The following is a 21,425-nucleotide window of genomic DNA, read 5'->3' as shown; positions in this document are numbered from 1 at the left end:
TCTCTCTCTCTCTCTCTCTCTCTCTCTCTCTCTCTCTCTCTCTCTCTCTCTCTCTCTCTTTCTCTCCCTTTCTCTCTCTCTCTCTCTCTCTCTCTCTCTCTCTCTCTCTCTCTCTCTCTCTCTCTCTCTCTCTCCCTTCCTCCCTCCCTCCCCCTTCTTTCTCCCTCTCCTTCTCTCTCTTTCTCCCTTCCTCCTCTCTCTCTCTCTTTCCCTCCTCTCTCTCCCTTCCTCCCTCCTTCCTTTTCCCTCTCTCCTCTCTCCCTCTTTCCCTTCTATCTCTCTCCCTCCTTCTCTCTCCTTCTCTCTTTCAGTCTTTCTCTTTTCTCTCTCCTTCATTTTTCACTCTCCCTCCTTTTTTCCTTCTCCTTATCTCTTTTTCCCTATCACTCTCCTTCCTTCTCTCTTTCTCACCTTCCTTCTTTTCCTCCCTCCTTCCATGTCTTTCTCTCAGTGTGAGTATAATAGAATGTGACTGGTTTCTATAAGACACATAGAGATATGAACATGTGTCCTTCATGATTGACGATGATGCTGTTGAAGGTAGAGAGTGTGGTGGCAGTGACTAGAATAGTGAATTTGGATTCTTATCTTGGCTTTACCCTTAGGGGCAAGTCACGTCACTTCTTCTCATTTGTAAAAGGAGAGATTGGATTCAATAACCTCAAAGGTATATTGCAATTCTCAGTCTTAAAGTGTTGCAATTTTTCAGTGCAGATTTTGTTGAAAAGATGAGTCTTTCCATAAAGCACAAAGGAGGAGATAATGTCCTGTTTACGTAAGTTTTATTGATTCCAGTGATTTTTAGATATAGCCTTGTCTCAGCATTGAACTTTTCCCTTTAACAAAGAAAAACAGATAGAACAAAAAACCTGCCAACAGTGATTGTGCCTGGCCTTGGGTTCAGTGATCAGCTTCCATCTTCCTCTACCTCTCTCCTGAGAGGAGGTCTGGATATTTTATCTGTTCCCTGGGACCAAGGTGGGTCATCGAAGTTACTCAGGGGTCCATTGTTTTTCAGTATTGTTTTCATTTATGTTGTTATGGCCATTGCTTTTACTATAGTCCCTGGCACATAGTAGGTGCTTAATAAGTGTTTATTGACTCTTGATTGATTATTGTTCCTCTAGCTCTGCTTTCTTTGCTCTGTATCCATTTTAATTAATTGAAAGATACTTTCTTTGCCTTGCTTCTGTCAATTCTCTATTGCTCAGTGGTTTGGTCTCTTTTGGCCCAAGGCTAACCTGATTGGATGATGACAACTCACACAATCTCTTCCGGCTCTCTTTCTTAGCCATAGTTCACGAAGGGTCACTCATGACCCTAGAATGACTCAGTCTAGTGGTTTTATTTTTTCTCGTCTTCAATTTCTTTTGACCTCTTTGTAGCATCAGACAGAGCTGACTGTTCCTTTCTTCTTGGTGCTCTCCTCCCTTGGCTTCCATGACTGTTCCTTCATTGTTCTTCTGCTCACCTGAACACTCCTTCACCCTTTGACTGGCTTCTCATCTTCCTCCCATTCCTTAAATGTGGTTCATTGGACCATTAAAAATGTTTCAGTGACCTTCTTTATTCCCCCACCTCAAATGTATTTTTCTCTTTTCTCCTATTCTCTCTTCCCCAGACCAGAGAAACAAAGTTCTTGTAACAAATATATGTAGTTGGGGGCAGCTGGTGGCTAAAGCATCAAGCCTAGAGTCAGGAGGATCTGGGTTCAAATCTTGTCTCAGACACTTCCTACCTGTGTGATCTTGGGGAAGTCATGGAATCTCTTCCATTACTTAGTCTTTACTACTTTTCTGCCTTAAAATTGACACAGTATCAGTTCTAAGATAGACGGTAAAGGTTTAAAAAAATGCACAAATATACAAAGTTAAGGAGAATATAGGCCCATGTTAACCATGTCTAAAATCTATTCAATATTGTAATCAACTATTTTATTTTTCCCCAAAGGAAATCAGTTATATTGAAATGTAATTAAAATATTTAAAACAAATTCATAGACTTTGGGTTAAGAACACTCAACTTAGTCGAACTTTTTCTTTAAAAAAAAATTAAGGAAGGTCCAGAAAAAGTAAACAACATAAAAATTAAAAGTCAGGATTTGAACACAAGTTATCTGACTCCAAAGCCAAGGTAATCAACTGTTTGGATGAAGATACAGAAAGAACACTGAGGATATTTGTAGACAACTCAACACAGGGCTGACTGGCTAATACATGGGAGGGCAGAATTAAGATCTCAGTGGGTTGGAATGAGAATTATTTTTTCCAAGATGTAAAGTGTTGTACTTGGGTTCCAAAAATCAATTCCATGGGGAAGACTGGCATAACTGCAGCTCATTGGGAAGGGGTAATGTAGTAGTAGTAGTCTAGTAGTAGTCGAGACCAGTAGTAGTCTAGACCAGTAGTAGTAGTAGTAGTAGTAGTAGTAGTAGTAGTAGTAGTAGTAGTGGAAGTGACTGTTTTTTCTTCTTCTATCTGATCCTAGGGGTAATAGGGAGCCATTGGAGTTTTTTGAGTAGGGAGGTGGCATGATCAGATCTGGACTTTAGGAAACTCATATTGGTAGCTAAATGCTGTGAGTCTATGAACAGAAAGAAACACGTTCTGTAGTGCCACGTGTTTATCTCGCCATAGCAGAAACCTGAAATTTTGAGGGGAAGGGACAGGAAAGTATCCAGAAAGAGATTTTACTGAATTATACATCATGGCCCTGAAAAAGAGATCAATCAGAATTATCCTTTCATTATTAAATTTTCCTTCAAAAGCACCTGATTTTGTTTAAAGGAAGGATCTGGAAGCACCTTTTCTAATTGTACCTCATTCATTATTCAGCCCTGGCAGAGAGGTTTCCTTTTAGGTGATATAATGAACTGCTCTTTGGAGCTCATCACAGAGACTTGGAAAAGAAGGAAGGTTTAAAAAAAAAAATTAAATCACTTCATCCAGCAAAACACAGTAGATTTGATAGAACTGTGGCATGTGCCTCGATATAAAGTTCCTGAACATAATGCTATAGGACAGAATTACCATTCCTGAATTTTGGGGAAGGCAGGTGGCTCAGTACAAAGAATGCTGGGCTTGGAGTCAAGAAGACCAGAGTTCAAATCTGGCCTCCGATACTTAGTAGCTGTGTAACCTTGGCAAATCATTTATCCTGTTTGCCTCAGTTTCCTAATCTGTAAAATGGAAGGAAAAGGAAAACCATTCTGGTATTGACCAAGAAAACTCCAAATGGGTCATGAAGCATCAGACACAACTGAAATGACTGAACAAAACAATGACTGAATTTTATTATTCAATATATAAATGAAACAAGCTAACCTCTTTTCTCTCAGTGGATATATATGTATATATGTGTGTGTGTGTGTATATATACACACACACACACACATATACATATATATGCATACTCCCCTCCCCCCCAATTTCTGACTTTAGAATCTATATTATATATTGTTCTAAGACAGAGGAACACTAAGGATTAAGGGACTTGCCCAGGGTCACACAGCTAGTGAGTATCTGAGGTCAGATTCGAATCCAGGACCTTCTGTCTCCAGGCCTGGCTCTCTATCTGCTGACTCACTTAGCTACTCCCTTCAATGGATATATTTGTGTGCTATTGCTTACAATTATTTTATAGGGAATTAGATGTTATTAATTAATTATCTATTATTATTAATTATTCATTAATTACTGATTTTACAGGAAATTAGATGTTATTAATTACTTACCTATTATTAATTACTCATTAATTACTCATTTTATAGGGAATTAGACATTATTAATTTCTCATCAATCATTTGATGAAGTTAATATCACAACTTCATAGAAGTTCTTTTTATGCCGTTACAGTGTTTCAGGGACTTGTTGAAGGATTCTCTTCCTATGAGATTCCTTTTTTAAAATTAAGGGAATTGTGCAAATTACCCATCAGTCACCGAGGAGGAGGATAACATCCCAGACTTCATACAGGTTATATTTATGAGATTCTATTGTTTTAGTTACTTGGGGTGATCTCTTCCTAGTTAGCTCCTTATGGGGTCTAGCACCCACAAGGATGATATTGTATACAAATAATAGATCCAGTAATGAGAAGTGACATTTTTAGAACAAGAAGTGATATTGTGTTAAGGCCACAGTATTAGAATGGTGTAAATTAAAGTTTTTTCTCTGACAACAGTTTTTTTTCCTGGGCTGTTGCCTAAATATTACTTCTGATATGATTCATTAAAGCAAATGGAATGGGCACTCTCTCTCTCTAATATATAAAATGTATATACATATGCAATATATTATTTATAAATTTGTGTGTAAAATATAACAATTTATACATAAATAGTTATAAAAATCTATATATGCATGAATTTTAAAATAAATATTTATATAATATAATATATTAAAAATATAATAAATACATCTATATATAAATATAAATATTTATTTATAAAAGTATATATTTCATTTTTTGAATATCTCTATCCAGGATGAAAGATCGATCAGTTCTTAGGTTAAATGTTTTCACTAGCTATTCCATTATGAGATGCTCGTCTGCTTTGGGTCACCAAATGGGTCATGTTAAATGCCTGGGTGACTACCTGTGTAGCCTTTTTGGAAAACCCAAATTTTCTAAAAAATTCCAGATTCATCTGTTATAGTTATGTGTGTGTGTTTGTTTTTGTTTTTCTATTTTCAGAGCTCCTATGGATATGGGGACCTGTTCAGTGAGACTTGGAAGGCATTCACTGATTATGATGTCATCCATTTGAAAGCTTATGATTCAAAAACGGTACTTGACATGCCACATATATCATGGACATATGACTAAATATGAGATAAGAGCATATAATTATCCTTGGTATAGATTACTATTTTATCATTATAATTTAAAAATAATAGGAAAAAATTTCCTCTTATTGGTTATTAAAAAATGTAACTTTTTAGGAAGTGTCAGAGTTCTTTTTAACTTCATAACATCCACTTTCAAAGAAATATGAAAAGATCACCATCCCCACCCCTGTCTCCTATTCTTTAAAAAAAAAATTTTTTTTTTCAAACCCTTACTTTCCATCCTGGAGTCAATACTGTGTATTGGGAAGTGTCTAAGTCCAGTTTTGAACCTAGGACCACCCGTCTCTAAGCCTGGCTCTCAGTCTACTACCCAGCTGCCCCCTCTCCTATTCTTTTGCAGAACTGGGGAGCAGCATTAGATACGATTTTGATTTTCTTAATGTATTGATTGGTTTTATTGACTTTTTTTCTCTTCTTCCCATTTAAACAAAAATTCTTTGTTAGAGGGACTAGCTGTCTAGAAGGGGGAAGGAAAAGAGCTACAGGAGGAAAGAAGTGATTAAAAAAAACCCAAAAGAAATCAATAAAATCTATTAAAAATGTCATCTGGAGGATTAGACAAAAATCTTGGGAGGCAGATGGGTGTCGTTGAAAAGGACCTAAATCTGGAGTCAGAGGACATTGGTTCAAATTCTGGTACTACCATGTAATGTTTTTATGAGTTTCCATAAATCATTCACCTCTAGATTCAGCTTCTTAGGGAAGGACTTGAACTAGATGTTCTCTGAAATCCCCTTAAACTCCAAGCCTATGATTCTATGTGCCTTTAGATTATAATTCTAATTTTTCTCACATAAAACATTTACATATAACTATATTATATAGACACATATAATCCCACATTTGTATATCTAATATCATACATACATATACATAAATACACATGTATGGATGTGTGTGTGCACAGAATAATATACACACATAATGTATGCACAGAAATATAGGGTATATACACACCTACATTATGTTACTTTTTTAGTTATATTTATATTTATTATATATTATAGTTATATTTAGTTATATTCTCCCCCAAACATAGAAACAATTTTTAATGTTTTGAGTTCCAAATTCTCTCCCTCATTTTTCCATTCTCCCCCCACCCCTAGAAAGTAAACAATTTGATATAGATTATATATGTGCTATCATGCAATACATATTTCTATTCTTTCCATTATGTTTAACAAAATAAATAACAATACGATACAACATAGGTAATGTTCATCTGTAGTTTTCTAAATCACTACGCCTGCGAGGCTTGATACCATTGTTTTTAACAAGCACTTTCTCTAGGTGTGTTTCAAAGAAGCTGTCTTTTCCTTACTTCCTCGCATGAGATATGGATTGTTTTACAACACACCACTGGTGAGTCTTTTTGACTAATTGAGTATATTTCTTTATACCATAAAGACTTAGTTCTTGGCAACTTTCATGATGTAGGTTATGGGCCCCCATAAACAGCTTCTTCAGGAAGGGGACGTAGCTCGGTTGTGACAGCTGTGACTTTGATTTCAGATCTCTGGCTGCCAAAATACGGGATTATTTCGAGCGTTTTCCCAGCATGTGTTGCACAGACTGAACATCACACGGGATGGACCAAAGGTGATCTATAGACTGTGGGTCCTGAGTATGACCTTTCCTCTTGCTGCCAAGGAAGAACCAATAAAGAGAAGAGAATCTCTTTTTTTTTTCCTGACCTGAGAGGGTTGAGCATCAAGTCAGGTTCATATGAGTTTGAGGAATGGTGAACCGCCATGATGTGTTTTGGAGAGAAGAAAGAAAATTCTCTCCCATTATTCTCCCTTCCTTCTCTGTCCATTGCCCAAACCAAATAAAACAGACAGGAACAATGAAAAGGAAGGGAGAATGTAAACTCCTGTTACAATTTAAGCCTCTTTAGGATAGGATGGTTTTGACTTTACCTTGGCAGTCCACCTAAAACTAAATTCCTGTGGAATGGACATGCTCTGTCCCTTGGCTATGACGGATGTATTTTGGGTTCATCGTGGAACCTGGAGAATTCGTTGGTTGACTAATGAATTGTTTGGTAGATGAAAAGAAAGCATGAAGAATCCTGATCGAAAGAATTTTCAGAATTATTTCCAATATAGTGAGTTTCTTTACTAAGAACAGGCTATGTTATTACATGCCATGTCCCCAAAATCCGAGATACTAAAGATAAAAATGGCACGAACACCTTTGGGACATGCTGTGTATCTGGTCAGTATTGAAGCATAATTTGCCTTTTCTGTTTGAATGCAGGATGGAAAAATTCGTGTTACTATCCTTGCCCGCAGTACAGAATATCGGAAGATATTAAACCAGAATGAGGTTGGTTTTTGCTGAATAATTTTTTCGTAGATCAAAATATATGTATATTTTATTTCCAAACACAAAAGCAGGCATCAATTTATTTAAAAAAATCAAAAATAAACCCTCTTAGCCCCCCTCCCATTCCCAACTCCTTAATGATAAAATTTGCTGAATATTTTGATTATTGTCATAGAGAATTTACTTTGTAGTTCCTTTTCATGTAACATTTTAATACATAATACATACATATTACATGTTCATATTCATAGTCATATTAGAAAAGTTTAAATCAGTAGCTTTTACAAGCACAATAGAATATCTTTGCCAAGAAAACCCCCCAAAATAAGGTCATAAAAAGTGAGACAGGATTGAAACGACTGAACCACCTTGTCCACCAACAATTCCTGAATTGGACACGTCTGAAAATGCATGACTCAGTCTGTACTCTGAGCCCATCACCTGTCAGGAGATGGATATCCTTTTATCATGGATCATCTAGAATTGTGGTTAGCCATTTTATTGATCAGGTTTCTTAAATCTTTCAAAGTTGTTTATCTATATAACATTTTTTTATTTTGGTTTTTTAAAATTTTTTATATTTTTAAATGTGAAAAACTTTAATTAATTAATGAATTTAGAAGGTTTCTCCATGATTCCTATTCCTTCTCTCCCCTCCTCCCACTCCCCCTCCTATAGCCAACGAGCAGATCCACTGGGTTTTACATGTGTCATTGATCAAGACCCATTTCCATATTATTAATATTTGCACTAGGGTGGTCGTATAATGTTTTTGTTTTAACAGAAATTATTCTCTTGGTTCTGTTTACTTCATTTTGCATCATTTCATACAAGTCTTTTTTGGGAACGTAGTTGCTAGTGAATGGGGCCGAAATGGCACTAAATCCTGGACTGAGAGGAAAGAAAGTAAAATCTATTTTGTATTGTGTGACTCTTGGATGGGCACGTCTGCTTTGGTTTCCAGACCACTTTCATGGAGGTCAGCTCACGTGCCATGTTTAACATCAAAATGAGAAGCAGAGTTGCCCTCCGTGAGATATTGGAGTTTAGGGGGCTTCCTCGGGGTATAATAACTGTGATGCTCTGAGCATCTCTTCTCTGGGGGGGCCATGGATTATGGCTGCGTATTACAGCCAAGATAGATTTGAGAAATGTTATCATCAAATAATAGAGTAGCTACGTGGCTCAGTGGCTAGAGAGCCAGACCTGGAATCAGGAGGACCTGGGTTCAAACCTGACCTCAGATACTTCCTAGTTATATGACCCTGGGCAAGTCACTTAACTCCAATTGCCTAGACCTTACTGCTCTTTTGCCTTAGAACTCATATTTAATATAGATTCTAAGATAAAAAGTAAGAGGTTTTAAAAAAAAATAATGGACAACTTCCCAACAGCATATATGCCAACACTCTGGCCCTTGACATTTAGAAACAAAATGGCCCTTCTTTTGGAGCAACGCTATAAGCTAGAGATGGAATAGAGGCAGCACCAGGCTACTGGAAAGAAGTGAAGAGCTGGATATTGTACCAAAGGAGAGTAGAACCTGTGCCAAGTTTTTTTTTTCTTATTTTACAATTATATATCCCTCTTCTTCTTCCCTACCTAATGGGCCATTCCTTATAGTAAAAAAAGAGAGAGAAGAAAGAAAATCCAGGGGTAGAGTGACAAGATTCCTTGATTTGAGTCAGAGGATTTGAATTTGAATTCCAACTTTGTCCCTTGCTACTTCTAAGACTTTGGGCAAGTAATCTTTTTGGGTCTCAATTCCTAATCCATAAAATGAGGGGTTCTTAAGCTAGAGTCTACAAACTTATTTTTAAAAAAATATATTTTGATAATTATTGCTTTCTTTTATAATCTTACATATATCTTATTTTACGCATTTGAGAATATTATGTTGAGAAGAAGTTCATGACACACAAAAACAATTAAGAGCCCCTGGCTTGTATGACTTCAAAATTTCCTTCCATCTCTAATCTGTGATTTTATCATCCCACGATGTCTGATTTTGTGAAAACAGTTCAGTGAGACCAACCAAAACATCAGGCCATTCTGACAGCATAAGCATGTTCCAAACCCTTAGACAACCCCACCTTGGACACCAGGGTTTTCAGATGCATTCATCTTCATCCATAGTTCAAGGCTGGAATTTGTTCTTTTGGCTATAGAATTTATGTTCTGTATGATGCAACCATAACTTTAAGGAATTGAAAAGCTAGCTGGTAGGTACTGAAGAAACGATTTTTTCTCATAATTGAGTTTGTAAATTAATTATACAGTCTATATGCATGAATCAAATTATTTTTAATGAAATCACATCCTTCCTCAGAATTTATTTTTTTTTAAATTTAATTTATTTTAAATGTTTTAGAAAAATTGTCCACAGTTACATGATTCATGTTCTCACTTTCTTTCTCAGAATTTAGAGAATGATGTTGGAAAGGATACATTTTTGATGACAGCCTCAATGATAGGATTGGAACATGAGATTGTAGGATCACAGTGCTAAAGTTGGAAGGGAGCCTAGAAGTCATTGGTCCAACCTCCTTATATTACAGATAAGGAAATTATGGCTCACTGAGGCTAAAGGTCTTCCTGTGGCCACAGAAGTTGTAAGTGGCAGCAAGGGAATTTTAAATGAAGGACCCATATCTCCAAATTCAGTGTGTTTTCTAGAGAAACATTCTAATTTTCAAACAAGTACATTTCCAGTTGGATGTTGTACGGTGCTGGTGAACCTTTTCTAAGTTTGAGTGCCCAGAGGGCAAGTTCAAGCTGTTTGTGAGCCTCTGCCTTACTGGAGAGAGCTGAGGGAGGAAGTGCTCGCTTTGGATGGCTGGACAGAGGGGCAGGACATACAAAAAATGGCCTCAGGTGCTGGGAAGAGGGGCAATGGAGCAGCTCCCCAAGTGCAGGCTCTGCACGTCTGCCATGTCTTTGCCAACACTGTTGTAGGACCTGGCAGTTCCTCATAAGTTGGCATCTTTGATTTAGACCTCAAATCTGATTAATTCTTCTATAGAAAAGGAAACTCATTCCCCTACTTATTTTGTCTTCTTTCAGCTTTGATGGAAGTGGTATATTCATGAAAATCTTGGAGCTGTCCAGGAAGGAAAATCCTCTTATAAGCATTTTGGGGGAAATAATTTCTGATCCTTTTTATCATATATACAATCTTGAAATAGGTTATTGAAAATCTTCTAGTTAAAGGCTTTTGTCATTCACTATTACCGGATGAGAAGTGATTTATAAATCAAGACAATATGACTGGTTTTAGCAGAATGAGACATATTGGCTTCCTTTTGTTAATGGAGCAAATGTTTCAGTCTAAAAAAGCATTCAGAGGGTTTCCATAGCAAAGAATGACCTTGGCTTGCTCTTTCAAATAAGAGGTTGACATTTCTAGTGTCAGGCAAAGGCACACAGCTCACTGGTAGCTGTTAAGACATTAAACCCTGAAATAGGACCATCCTGAATCCCAGCCCCTTTTCTGCGTTCTGGTTGAAATTGAGGCGAGGAAATTTTTTTCCACATAAAGATTTATTTTTCCCATAAAACATTTTCCATATTAAGATACAATTTATGATTTTAGTTTTTATCATGTTTTGGGATGGTGAGAAAGAAGATGAGAGAAGGAATTCCAAATTTAAATGTTTCTCTTTCTTCCTAGCTTGTAAATGCACTGAAAACTGTGTCTGCCTTCGAGGTCCAAATAGTAGATTACAAATACAAGTAAGTACAGAGCCATCCCTGGTGCCTATGCTGACTTTTGCTTAAATCTCATTAATGGGGAGCCAAAGCTTTTTTTTTTAGCCTGATGTCTCCTGGCACATTTTAGACAGAAAACCATTAATTTTTCAAGTGTTCATGGAAAACAGATTTGAATTGGGATTTTAAATCCATCTTATTTACCTTCTAAAAAACCTCAGTCTTAGTCACATGGTAATGTTCCTGCCTATCACACACATTTTAGTGGATACCACTAGAATAGGTTTTACCATATTCTGAGGCTAGAAATATGTGGGTGCTGCTTTAAGAATGATTAAAAAAAACCCAAGCATTTATTATGTGCTTACTGTGTGCCAGACACTGAAGACACAAAAGACAAAACGAAAAATAGGTCCTTGTCCTTAAAGAACGAACATTCAACTTGGGGTCGGATACCATACAAGCTCCTTACTTAATATGAGTAAAATATTACTCATCAAAGGAAAAAAGAGTAAGGATGTATATATTTGGCACCGAGGATGCAAAAACAAAAATGAAATGATCCCTGCCCTCGAGGGGACAACTAAGTAGTACAGTGGATAGAATGTTGGACCTGGGGTCAGGAAGACATAGGCTCCCATCCTGTCACTGACATGTATTGGCCTTGAGAACCCAAGCAAGTCACTTGATGCTTTAGTGCTCCAGGTGACTCTCTAAGACTTTGGGGATTCTTTTCCTGTATGAGTTGGCCTAGAGGGATGCTGATGTCCCTTCCTATTCTTCAATTCTATGATTTAAAAAAAATTTATTTTTTAAATTTCAAAATTTTTCTAGGGTTACGTGATTCATATTTTCTCCCTCTCCTCATCCCTACCCCCCTCCTGGAGTTGACAAGCAATTCCACTGGGTTATACCAATTCTATGATTTTTGTGATGTGAAAAAATGTCATTAGGCACAGTGGAGTTCCTTTTTTATTTTGAAGGTGTTAATAAGACTTTATTTTTTATATTTTTTATTTTTTATAAAATAATAATAAAAACCCTCTCCCCAAAATTCCCTTAACCCCCCTTAGCTGATCCACAATTCCACTGGGTTTTACATGTATCATTGATTAAGACCTAATTCCATGTTATTGATATTTTTTTATTTATTTTTTATTAAAACAATTTTTTAAAACATTTATTAATATTCATTTTTTCGTAAAGTTAACATGGTTACGTGATTCATGCTCCTACTTTCCCCTTCACCCCTCTCCTTCTCACCACCCCTGGCCGATTCACATTTCCCCTGGTTTTAACATGTGTCATTGATCAAGACCTAACCAAGTTATTGATATTTGGACTAGAGTTATCATTTAGTGTCTACATCCCCAATAATATCCCCATCAGCCCATGTGTTCAAGCAGTTGTTTTTCTTCTGTGTTTCTCCTTCCACAGTTCTTCCTCTGAATGTGCCTAGTTTTCTGTTTCATAAGTCCCTCAGCCTTGCTCTGGATTCTTGCATTGCTGCTAGTAGAGAAGTCCCATTATGTTTGATTGTACCACAGTGTATCAGTCTCGACACAGTGGAGATCCACTCCAGTCCCTCTGACTTTTTATAATGAACTCTGGGGGTGGGGAGTGGGGAGGAAGGGTGACTGCCTACAGAGAGCACTCTGCATGCCATTTTTGGCACCTGTGCCATAGGTTTGCCATCACTTCTTTAGAACCTATCCTAGGAGAATGGCATGGGAATAGAAAGAATGGCACAAATTCAAGAGAGATTTTGGTGGTGGAAATGGCACTTCTTGGCAGCTCATTGAGAGTTAGCGGGGAGGGGAAGAGGAAGAAGTCAAGGAGGATGACTCTCTTTTTATTCTATGATATGAGTTTATTATGTTTTATTAGATTCAAAAGTTTCTCATATTTCAGATCTAACTGAATTCTTCCTTTTCCCCTCCCTACATTTTTCTCATATTGTTCTTCCTATTTGCAGGGAGATTGGGTTTTTGGAACAATTGAGGATCACACACAACACAGACATTTTTATTGGCATGCATGGAGCTGGTCTGACCCACTTGCTTTTTCTCCCAGACTGGGCCGTGATCTTTGAACTGTAAGTTGGAGGGAGGGAGAGACTACTTGGTTGGGTCTAGTCTCTGCTTCTTACATGGGATCTGAGTACCATTGCTGATTATCATCCCACGGAGATGTGGCAGGTCACTAATGAATGCCTTTTACCCAGAAACTCAATGTTGGCCCACAGAGAAGCCCTTTTTCCAAGCTCACCCAGTGAGCCAATAGTGAGGAAGATGAAGGCTTCAGGGCTCTTTATAACACGGTTGGCTTTTGTTTAATGTTATTCTTATATTTTCTCCCCCTTAGTTTTACAGAGGCATCCATAGAATGTTGAACCTAGGGGCAGCTAGGTGGCTCAGTTTGGATAGAATACCATTCCTGGAGTTGGGAGGGAGGTCATGAGTTCAAATTTGGCCTCAGGCACTTCCTAGTTTTGTGACCCTGGGCAAGTCACTTATCCTCAATTTCCTAGTCCTTAACACTCTTCTTCCTTGGAACCAATACTCAGTATTGATTCTAAGACAGAAGGTAAGGGTTTAAAAAAAATCCCAAACAATATTGAACCTAGAATTAGGAAACCTTGCACTCAGATCCCACTTCTGACACTTATTAGCTGGAGGATCCTAGAAAAGTCATTTTCCTCTATGTGCCTCAGTTTTCAAATCTATAAAATGAAGGAGATTTCCTAGATTTGGGATCATATTAGGAATTCATTTTTGGAATAATAGCAGTCAGTAGTTGGGTGGGTGGCAAATTATTAAAGGGAAAAATACTATAAATTGTCAGTGGTTAGATTCTGGTGCAAATTATTCTGTATGTCCTTTGAATCTTACACTTGAATTGGGTTAGCTACATGGTTATTATTCAATCTCAGGATCAGAATTCTAGAGCTGGAATGGACCCCAGAAAAGACTTTTAGTTCAACTCTCTCATTTTTCAAAGGAGTAACCCGAGGCTCATGGTGCAGTAATTACACCTTCCACCCATTTGTAGAGCTATTGACATCTTGGTGAAGTGTCTAGATAATTCAAGCAGATTGATTATCGGGATCACAATTATCTGGTTCATTGCCTCTGCTCTTTATTTCTCCGCTGGGGCTTGATAACGATCACAATAACTGGTATATACAGAGTTCTTTCAGATTTACAAAGTACTTTTTACAAATATGATTTCATTTGAACTTAAAAAAGCCCTGTGAGGTAGGTAATAAAGGAATTATTCTCCATTTACAGGTGAGGAAACTGAGGCTGAGAGAGGTCGACAGACATGCCCACGATCACAAAGCTAAATTAGTGTCAGAAGCAGGATCTGAACCCAAGTCTTCCTAACCCCAAGAGCAGCTAGCTGGCATCGTACAAAGAGCACTGTGCTCGGAATGAGGAAGACTCATCTTTATGAGTTCAAATGTGGCCTCAGATGCTTATTAGCTGGGCAAGTCCCTTAACTCTGCCTCAGTTACCTCATCTGTAAAATGAGTTGGAGGAGGAAATGACAAACCACTCTGATATCTTTGCCAAGAAAACTCCAAATGGGATCATGAAGAATTGGACATGACTGGAATGATTGTCATTTGCCACCCCCAAGTCTAGTCTTCTGTCTAGTACTCCAGGACTCCTCTCTTAATAAATATGGCTCCAGTAGTTTTTTAGAAGTATCTTTTCCTTAGCTATAATCCAAACAATCCATTTCTGGTGACCTCTCAAGAATGATTTTCCTTTTCCTTAATGTTGTAGATGAAAATATATTTGAGCTCAAAAAGTTGTCTTCGTCAGGTTGGATTTTAATTTTCTTAGGGATTGTTTTAAGGTTACTGGATGATAAAGAAAGAATTTTGGGGGACTTTATTGATGAAAATCTGTGTCTTCAGGTACAACTGTGAGGATGAACGCTGCTATCTAGACCTAGCCAGGCTGCGAGGGATTCACTATGTCACCTGGAAGAAAAAGAGCAAGGTCTTCCCTCAAGATAAGGTAAAGCCTGCCCATCTCATATTCTTGTTTTTAATTTTACTAAAATGTTAGGCTCTTCCCCCATCATAAAGAGAAGGGGAAGGGAATATACACTTATTGATATAATGATATATCACCATTACATATTCATATATAAAATATATTCAGAATAATAAAATATATTATATAACATTTTAGATAATATAATGATTTTATATATTAATATTTTATATCTAATAATAATTTACTAAAGTGCCAGGCCCTATGTTAAGAGCTTTACAAATATCTCATTTGAGGTTCAAAATAATCCTGGGAGATATGTAGGAATATAGTTAGGGATGGTCTGGTTTTCTAGGGTTAGTTGAAAGAAGGGAATTTTGAAATAAGCCCTGGGAAAGGACCATCCCTAACTATATTCCTTACAGATAGATACTATAATTAACCCCATTTTTACAATTGGGGAAACTGAGGCAGACAGATGTCGAGTGACTTGCCCAAGGGTCACACAGCTGGTAAGTAATTTCCTGACTCCAGACCCATTGAACCACCTCGATGCCTCAGTCATGACTTCTCTTTCTCTTCTCCTGAAAGTTTTACAAAGTGTTCTCACCTCAGCCCTCTGAGGTGGGTAGGAGAAGTTGTGTTTACACACAAAAAGCCTTATGTACTTCAATACGATACACTTTAATGAAGTATATTTCTTGAATCAAATACTCATGTACTTTAGCCCAAATAAAATTTTCTCTTCTTTTTTGGTGACATATTTTGTCTTAAAGTCAAAGGGGGAAAGAACTAAAGCAAGGAAGTCTTACTAGTTTCCTAGTTCAGCAGAAAGGGAAGCTCTTAGAGGTCAGGGCAAACAAAATACTTGACATTTACTTATCTTCGTTCTGGTATCCCTACTGTATGTCTGTTGTAGAAAATGTAAGCTTCTTGAGGGTGGAGACTATTATTGTATTTATTTAACTGTATTCAGGCTATTTTTTCTGGTCTCTGGTTCATTTCTCCTCACTTCTCCCCTCCCAGGGCAGGCTCCCCAAGGTTAGGGAAAGTCTTGTTTCTGTGTGTCTGGAGGGAGGAAAGTGTGTACTGACTCCCCAACTCTCCACCTCTCTGCTTTCTCTCTTCCTGGGCACTCACCCCATTGGTACCTATTCTGGTAGGTTGGAATGGTTCCCCAGAATGAGGTAGCCATCCTCACTCTCATTTTTAGAGATGACTCTATTGTGGGAGAAAGATATATATCAGCATTTAAAATTGTAACTCCTGAGCCCCTACTGGTGTGTTTCCCATTTGTAAAACTAGTCACAATTGTGCCATTAAATTTTATTTTATTTTATTTAAAAATTTTTTATTTTGAATATTTTCTCCTAGCTACAAATTTCATGTTCTTTCCCTCTCCCCCAAGCCCCTCAAACCCCCCTTAGCTGGTGCACAATGTACCCTTAAATTTTAAAAAGAATTTTTATTGATATTTTATGTTTTCACATATCTTAAGTTTCCCTTTGTTACCTCCCTCTCACTCCCAAGGAGCTATTCCATATGACAAAATAATTACCCTATTTGTACTTAAAGATTTTAAGAGCCTGGTCTAGAGATGGGAGGTCCTAGATCTGGTCTCAAACACTTTCTTAGCTGTGTGACCCTGGACTAGTCACTTAACTCCTACTTCTTAGCCCTTACTACTCTCCTGCCTTGGAACCAATATGTACTATTGATTCTAAGACAGAAGGTAAGATTTAAAAAAAAAATGCTTCCCTCCTTATTTAAAAAAATGCTCTTTTCCCTATTTTACAAATGAAGAAACTGAGGCTGAACAAGATAAATGGCTTCCTAGGTTCAAATAGCTAGTAAAGTACACAGTATCAATTCTGATGGAAAATAAAGGTTTAAAAAAAATGACTTAAATGTGAAACATTACGAAATAAGAAGACAAAAGTAAGACTAGCCACAAGTAACAGTTACTCAGTAGAAGGCAAATGGAGGGATAATGAAACTATAATTCTTCCACAATAAGCACCAGTTGAGAGGACACATGAGTAGGGAGTCCCATGTTTTCCTAGGAAAACACAAGGCTCTAGACTGCAGCTCTTGTTGTCTGTGATCTCTTGAGCTCTCTTCCTGCTCTCTGCTGTAGGAAAATCCTTCTCCGTTCTGGAAGTTTGCTCAGACAGTATTCAGCTCTTTCCCCTGGTCAGCAGCCTTTCAAGCTTGCAATCTGCTGAGCTTCTTTAGCTGCCTGCTGGGGGGTCCTGGAACTCTTTAAACAAAAAGGAATTCCCTTTAATGCTGGGACAAGCAGAACTCTTCAGAATTTGCTCTCTAGGGTCTGGGGGATCATCCTCCCTGGACTAATAAGAGGGCCCTAAAGGGCAAGGTAGTGACACCTTTGAGGGCTTTCCTTTCTCCGGAGCTGTGGAGGGAAGAGGTAGAAAGCGAGCTCTTGACTGGCATTGAAGGGTTCTTCTTTCATCTAGTCAGCTCTTTCCAGTAGCAGAGCAGAGTCACATCAGATCCCTCCATCCATAAGAAAGCCATTCTCTTGTGTAATTAGAAAATCTTGAACTCTTAGACTTCATCTCTCAGCATCCCTTTCCTCTTTCGTCCCCAAGTTGCGTGCTTACGTTGTTTGTATATCGTTGTGTGTAACCCCACATTTGCGCTCTCTCTCTCCTGACTGTGGCGGGGTTAGCACCCTTTTTACTCTAGCTTTTTATTTTAGTTATTATGAATAAATATTATTAAATATAATACTTGGAGTATTTGGATATTCATTTTTAAGCTTACACTCTACCCTACTCAGCTACAAAGAACAGATCTTTGATCCAGAGTTTTCCAGCAATAAACATCAGAGTCCCAAAAAGTTAGGTTCAAAAAAAAAACAACTCTTTTTTTTTTTTTTTTTTTAAACCCTTACCTTCCATCTTAGAATCAATACTGTTTACTGGTTCCAAAGCAGAAGAGCAGTAAGGGCTAGTTAAGTGACTTGCCCAGGGTCACACAGCTAGAAAGTATCTGAGATCAAATTTGAACCCAAGACCTCCCATCTCTGGCTTGGTTTTCCACTATGCCACCTAGCTTCCCTAGTGTCAAACTCTTGACTCGTTGACTCCTCATTCAAAGGTTTCTGTGCTCTCTCACTCCAGTGCCTTGACTTCTTTTCTCCTGCTCTTCTCTGCTCTTCTTCCCAGCTTCTCTGGCTGCTGTGTCCTGATTAGACTTCTGATTTCTAACCTCATTCAGCTTCTGTTGACCCACATCAGGCTCTCTTCATGAATAGTGAGTGACCCTTCTCTAACTTCGCTCGAGAAATTCAAATTCCACCAGATGACACACAAATTATTATAGAAGAAGCTCATAGTCCCAGAACAGATCTTTTTTAATTTTAATTTTGAATATTCTCCCATATTTACATGTTTCACATTCTTTCCCTCTCCCCAAACCCCGCTAAGCCCCCTTAGCTGACACACAATTCCACTGGGTTTTACATGTATCATTGATCAAGACCTAATTCCATATTGTTGATAGTTGGCTAGAGTTATCGTTTAGTGTCTTCATCCCCAATCATATCCCCATCAGCCCATGTGTTCAGGCAGTTGTTTATCCTCTGTTTCTCCGCCCACAGTTCTCCAGAACAGATCTTTGATCCAGAGTTTTCCAGCAATAAACATCAGAGTCCCAAAAAGTTAGGTTCAAAATAGCTGACGGGACATGGATGCACCAGGGCCAACTTTACAGTCAGTCATTGCTTTTGTCTGTCACCCAGTTTCCTCAGAACTCTGTATCTCCCCATAGTAACACCCCCTCCCCATTTTCCCCTGAAGAGCTGCTTTTCCTCACTGACTCTTTTAGCATAGTCTGCATTTCTCTGTAATTCACACAAAATGTCCTTTCCCCCCTCCTACTCCTTTTCAGCCAATTAAATGTCCACTTCAGAAAGAGGCAGTGCCTTTCCTTGGACTTTGTATCCCCAAAACTTAGTCTCATCCTTCACACTCGCCTTGATAAATGGGTGCGAGTTATGTAATTAGAAGAATCAAGCCTGGCCCCGAATAGGGGAAATGAGGGTTTACCTCTTTCCCTTCTTTGCAGAAGTAGGGCACGCGGGGTACATGGAGCATTGCCTTGGTTGGCGTTTTGGTTAGCTTTTCTAAATTGCTTTCTTTTTTACCTTCACCCTAAAATAGAACGTGAACTATGCTTTAAATGACAAAAAAAGGAAACTGTAGTCAGAAAATAGCCATATTTTAGTTAAATTTTCCCTCTACGAGGAAACAAAACATAAATTAGTTATTTTTAAAGTAATTTGGGCTCCCTTTTATCCTACTCTTTGAGTAGGGGAGGGAGGAAAGCTTTTTTGGGAAATGAAGATAATATAAAAACAAAGATATTGATAATATAAAAACAGCTCCTTGCCTTCTCTCTTAGAATTGGTATTAAGTGTTGGTTCAAAGGTAGAAGAATGATAAGGGCTGGGCTGTGGAGTTAAGTGACTTGCCCAGGATCACACGGCTAGGAAGTATCTGAGGTCAGATTTGAACCCAGGACCTCCTGGCTCCTAGCTTCCCCACCCAATTACATTTTAATCCGGTTCAAGCTGCTCTTTCACTGGGCTCTGGCAGTGTCTTTGTCTTAGAGAATTGCCTAAAATGGATGTGCTGGAACCAGATTAATATGTAATTGGGAAATATTTAACAAGATAAATAAATTAATATCATTGATGATATTAATTTTATTTTTCTAAGCCAATATGTGAACTACATGGATCGTTTCTATTTGAGTTTGCTTAGAACACTGGAAAGTTAGGTGACCTGCTCAGGGTCACAGTGTGTTAGAGGTAACCTGGCTCTGAGATTTTTTATTCATAATGCCAAGTGTAGGGGCCATGGGTAGAAAGTCAGGTTTAGAGGTCCTGGATTCAAATCTGACTTCAGATAACTTCCTAGCTGTATGTTCCTGGGCAAGTCACTTAACCCCTGTTGCCTAGCCCTTATTGCTCTTCTGTCTTAGAACTACTACATAATACTAATTCTGAGACAGAAGGGGAGAGTTTAAACATATATATGTGAATATATGCATATTTACATGTATATAAAAATATATATTCTCATATATATACATATATTTATAAATGAAGCCAATAAATAACCAAACAAATATTGGTTGGATTGAAGTTTACCTCCATGACAAGTATCTATCTTTCTGGAACTGCTACTTAGAAAGCCAAAAATTACATTGACCAAAAAATTAAAACCACCCGCGCCAGGACTGCCCTGGTCCAGGGAACACGAGTTGTTGACAAATGTCTTCTGTTTCTGCAGGGTCACCATCCAACTCTAGGAGAACATCCCAAATTTACAAACTATTCTTTCGATGTCGAGGAATTTATGTCTATCGTCCTTCTGGCTGCAGATCATGTATCTCAACATCCAAAGTGGCCATTTAAGAAAAAGCACGATGAGCTATGAAAAAGAAGTTTTCATTTTTTTCCCATCCATTTCTCTAGAGTGAAATGGAGACCAACAGGATCTCCATAATCGAGCACCAAGCTCATTCTGACTTACCTAGAATTTTTCTAAACCAAAAAGTGCCATATTTATACCAAAATGCACATCTAGGATGTTGAAGTAGTTGGAGGATGGTCTTTCTTGACCATTCTTTGTGATTTCTTTGTTTGTTACTATTTATCAACACTGTTTAGGAATTTTTGCACTGATCATTTTAATTTTTCCATTTTTTTCTGACTGTTTTCAGGCTCATGTAAATTGTCCTTTTTTTGGGGGGGGGGCTAGGGGTGATGCAAGTTTCCCGGGTGAGTTACTGAGCTTTCTGGCTTCAGAATCTGTAAAGATTTTGTTTTTGGAGGGGATCATTGTTTTCAGTGATTGTAATTTCCATCATCACTTCAGCTTATTTCTGGCATATTTGGATTTATAGGACCATAAATCTAGAGCCTAAAGGAATCTTGGAGGTTGTAGGATTAGAGGAGTGTAAATTCTGAGCTGGAAGGAAACTTGAAGTCTAACCCGTGAGAGCTAGGACACTTTGAGAGAAGGAAGCACAGGAGACAAGGACACTTGGAGTCGAGCTTTCATCTAACAAGGAGAATTAATTCATGAGAGAGGAGAAAGTCTAACTCAGTTTACAAAAGAGGAAATGAAGACCCAGCTCAGGGTCAACAGCTAATAAAGGTCTAGGGCAAAATTTGAATCCAGTGCTCAATGAATCCAAGTCCCAAACTCTAGCCACCATACCTTTAACAAAGAGCTTGCTCTTATTCTCATGTGTTAACCCTAACGCAGTTTGGGATGTGAAATAAAATAGGATTTAATGGATAATAAGCCAGTAGTCCCTTCAGCTGTACATCACCTAGTAGAGTCAAATCTGCCAAGATTCAATTGCATCTTATACAATTGTGATATGACCCCCCCCCCCCCATAGCAGTCAACTTTTAATGTGAACTAGGCTTTGTATGGCAAGGTATTGCGTTTTTCTTGGCTAAGTAGCAGTATTTTTTGATAGTTTTTCCCTT

General features: G+C 37.9%; 1 protein-coding gene across 1 annotated transcript in view; it reads left to right on the top strand.

The window, feature by feature from the left end:
* Positions 1–20,361, top strand: part of EOGT (EGF domain specific O-linked N-acetylglucosamine transferase) — a 40,649-nt gene extending 20,288 nt beyond the window's left edge. The window contains exons 7-15 of the mRNA XM_044675792.1: positions 3,913–3,974; positions 4,696–4,788; positions 6,141–6,212; positions 6,363–6,449; positions 7,110–7,178; positions 10,849–10,910; positions 12,862–12,981; positions 14,812–14,914; positions 20,215–20,361. Of these exons, the coding sequence (XP_044531727.1) occupies positions 3,913–3,974; positions 4,696–4,788; positions 6,141–6,212; positions 6,363–6,449; positions 7,110–7,178; positions 10,849–10,910; positions 12,862–12,981; positions 14,812–14,914; positions 20,215–20,361 (815 nt within the window). The remainder of the gene's footprint in view (positions 1–3,912; positions 3,975–4,695; positions 4,789–6,140; positions 6,213–6,362; positions 6,450–7,109; positions 7,179–10,848; positions 10,911–12,861; positions 12,982–14,811; positions 14,915–20,214) is intronic.
* The last annotated feature ends 1,064 nt before the right edge of the window (positions 20,362–21,425 follow it).

The sequence above is a fragment of the Gracilinanus agilis genome, chromosome 1 (genome assembly GCF_016433145.1).
Source record: "Gracilinanus agilis isolate LMUSP501 chromosome 1, AgileGrace, whole genome shotgun sequence".
Lineage (NCBI taxonomy): Eukaryota > Metazoa > Chordata > Mammalia > Didelphimorphia > Didelphidae > Gracilinanus > Gracilinanus agilis.
The sequence above is the reverse complement of the archived record's forward strand: the minus strand, read 5'-3'. Positions and strand labels throughout refer to the sequence as shown.